Raw genomic sequence first — 3,347 nt, 5'->3', positions numbered from 1 at the left:
GTGAAACTTTCACTTGACATTTGAGGCATCCAGAGAGTGGAGAAAAACGAACAAGGAGTTCACTTTTAATCTTTTTTTTTTTTTTTCAAGACTACAGTGCTGATTGGAGAAATAACTGCAAACAACAGCTGGAATAATTTCACTCCTTAAAACTAGAATGTCTGCTGCCTGTGCTGCTGCTGCAGGAATTTATGAACCAGGTATTTTCGGGAGGCAAATTTTCAAAGAGATCTTTTTGAAATATTTATAGCAATTCTCTTGCAAGGATGGTGTTTGAAACAAGGAGCCTATGGATGACCCAGTCTGTGGGAGAGCTGGTGCCGAGACAATTGACCTCTCCACCAGCTACGCCGTCCGTCTAAAATTCCTCCCCAGAGAGGCACAGCTGCTGCAGGCTGGGGATGTGATGGGGTGACTGTTGACACCCCCCTCACCCACCCCCTATCTCTCTATTAGCAGTGTAACATAAACAATGGATCTGAATTTCTCAACGGTTCAAGATGGAAAGCAGCTGCTACCAGAGAGACACTCGTCCAAGCGTGTGCTGACGGGATGCTTCCTCTTCCTCCTCATCCTAACCACGCTGCTAGGCAACACGCTCGTGTGCGCTGCCGTCACCAAGTTCCGACACCTGAGGTCGAAGGTCACCAACTTCTTTGTCATCTCGCTGGCCATCTCTGACCTCCTGGTAGCTATCCTGGTTATGCCATGGAAGGCGGCAACTGAGATTGTTGGGTTTTGGCCGTTTGGCGCGTTCTGCAACGTTTGGGTGGCGTTTGACATCATGTGCTCCACTGCCTCCATCTTGAACCTGTGTGTGATCAGTGTAGATCGGTATTGGGCCATCTCAAGCCCGTTCCGCTATGAACGCAAGATGACCCCTAAAGTGGCATGTCTGATGATCAGTGTGGCGTGGACCCTGTCAGTCCTCATCTCCTTCATTCCTGTTCAGCTTAACTGGCACAAAGCTCAGACCACCAGCTACGCAGAGCTAAATGGAACATACCCTGACGATCTGCCCCCTGACAATTGCGACTCCAGCCTTAACAGGACCTACGCCATCTCCTCCTCCCTTATCAGCTTCTACATCCCTGTGGCTATTATGATAGTCACTTACACCCGGATCTACCGCATCGCTCAGATACAGATACGGAGAATATCTGCACTGGAGCGGGCAGCAGAGAGTGCCAAAAATCGCCACAGCAGCATGGGGAATAGTTCGAGCATAGAGAGTGAAAGCTCGTTCAAAATGTCGTTCAAACGAGAAACCAAAGTCTTAAAGACGCTCTCAGTCATCATGGGAGTGTTTGTTTGCTGCTGGCTGCCCTTCTTCATCCTTAACTGCATGGTGCCGTTTTGTGAGCCCGACGTGCCGGACAGTGCCACGGACTTCCTCTGCATCAGCTCGACCACCTTTGATGTGTTTGTGTGGTTTGGCTGGGCGAACTCCTCGCTAAACCCCATCATCTATGCCTTCAACGCCGACTTCCGCAAGGCCTTCTCCATCCTCTTGGGCTGCCACCGGCTCTGCCCGGGCAGCAACGCCATTGAAATCGTCAGTATTAACAACAACATGGGAGCCCCTAACACAAACCCCAACTGTCAGTATCAGCCCAAGAGTCACATCCCTAAGGAGGGCAACCATTCAGCTAACTATGTGATCCCCCACAGCATCCTGTGTCAGGACGAGGAGTTACAGAAGAAGGATGGATGTGGAGGGGAGATCGAGGTGGGCATGGTCAACAACGCTCTGGAGAAACTTTCCCCAGCCATCTCTGGGAATTTAGACAGCGATACTGAGGTCACGCTGGAGAAAATCAATCCCATAACACAGAACGGACAGCATAAAACCGCTTCATGTTGAACAAAGGCAAAGATGGATCAAAGTACACCGCGGCATGTATGTACGCACAAAGGGAAGAAAAGCTTACCCAGGAGGACAGCACAAAGAGACAGATGTCTTTAAGAACATGCATGGCAGAGAAACAGTGAATGGGATATACAGGACCTTAAGACTGTCAACAAAAACCTACATGGAAAAACCTACAGAATGTTTTAAAGTAAAGGCACTTTATCCTGGATATAACTATCTGCAAAATACGCTCAGCATTTATTGATGAAATTGACACATTTGATGATAAATGTTGATAATGTGAATATTAAAGCAGAACACTAGCTAAGTGCACATGTATACATTTTTTTGTTACATTTGCAAAGATGTATACATCTGCATGTGTATTCTGTACAGTACTGACACAACCTTGGAAGGACTTAAACACAGTGTATACAGTGGAGGAAGATGTAGTAACTGTTAGCAAAATGTCTTGTAGGTAGGTGCTTTGTATTTGTTTCATGAAAAAGATACATTGGTAAATTGGGAATTGCTTTTGGTTCAGTATGCTTAGTTGTTCATGACAGTTATTTATCTTCAGTACGTTTATATTCTATTGACATTTTTATTGCAAATTCAAAACAACTGTATTGCCGTGGTAATTGATTTGAGTTAAAACTGCTTCAGACACCAACGTAACAATATTACGTTTCAGTGTAAGGGGGCAGGTAATGGAGTTCAAAACCGTAAGCCAAGTTATCATATACTGTATTTCTAAATATTTCATTTGTACACCTCCCAACCTATTGTTACCTTGCAGTTTCTAAAGAGTAAAAAGTATCTTTCTTTGTCTATCTTCCTTCCTTGTACCCTATTCTTATCTTTTCTCATTCATGCCCACCTGGGACGGATCAGACTGGCTCACCTGAAGTTCCCTCCAGTTTATTCTCACTCCATGTTATCATTAGCTCTGTCTCCCCTCCCAGCTACTCTTCAGCAAACCCTCTCTAGGGCCCTACAGTCTTCTCTTCTTTACTTTTACTTGCTCCCCTTTTCCTCAGTCTCTTCCTCCCTTAAACCACCCTTATTTCTAAAGCATTGTCAACCTCCTTTTTCCTCTGTCAGCATAGTCCTTTACACCTGCACTCTACTTTCCATTTATGTTTGTCCATCTGAATTTGACTTGACCTTCTTCTCTGGCAGCCCTCCATTTTATATCTTTACTATGCCCACTTAAAGCTGTATTGGTTATTCTATCCATCTATCTTATGGCTAATTCTGTCAGAAGAATGTAGATCTATAAACTACAAATCCCACACCTGGACAGAGGAGGCAGCAGCAGCAGAGTTCACTCATCTGTAATGCAAGTGACACCTGGTGACCTTTTGCAAACTTGCAGATATCTGATTTTGTAAATTGCTCATGCTGGGAGCCATGCTGTGCTGTAGTGGCGAAGGAGAGCATGCAGTGTGACAGTTGCTCTGTTTGCATGGGTGAAGTCCAAGTCAAACCACCA

At 45.4% G+C, this 3,347-nt stretch overlaps 1 protein-coding gene across 1 annotated transcript; it reads left to right on the top strand.

The window, feature by feature from the left end:
* The first annotated feature begins 472 nt into the window (after positions 1-472).
* On the top strand, positions 473-2,405 carry drd1b (dopamine receptor D1b). The gene has a single exon (XM_034140374.1). It carries the CDS (start codon positions 473-475, stop codon positions 1,862-1,864), a length of 1,392 nt encoding a protein of 463 aa, XP_033996265.1. The 3' UTR covers positions 1,865-2,405.
* Positions 2,406-3,347: the final 942 nt, after the last annotated feature.

This window comes from Trematomus bernacchii, unplaced genomic scaffold (genome assembly GCF_902827165.1).
Source record: "Trematomus bernacchii unplaced genomic scaffold, fTreBer1.1, whole genome shotgun sequence".
NCBI classification, from domain to species: Eukaryota; Metazoa; Chordata; class Actinopteri; order Perciformes; family Nototheniidae; genus Trematomus; species Trematomus bernacchii.
This window is presented reverse-complemented; position numbering and strand designations above follow the sequence as displayed.

Bases quoted from the DNA above. Each gene is read 5' to 3' on its own strand.
- drd1b (XM_034140374.1), top strand. From the start codon at position 473: ATGGATCTGAATTTCTCAACGGTTCAAGATGGAAAGCAGCTGCTACCA.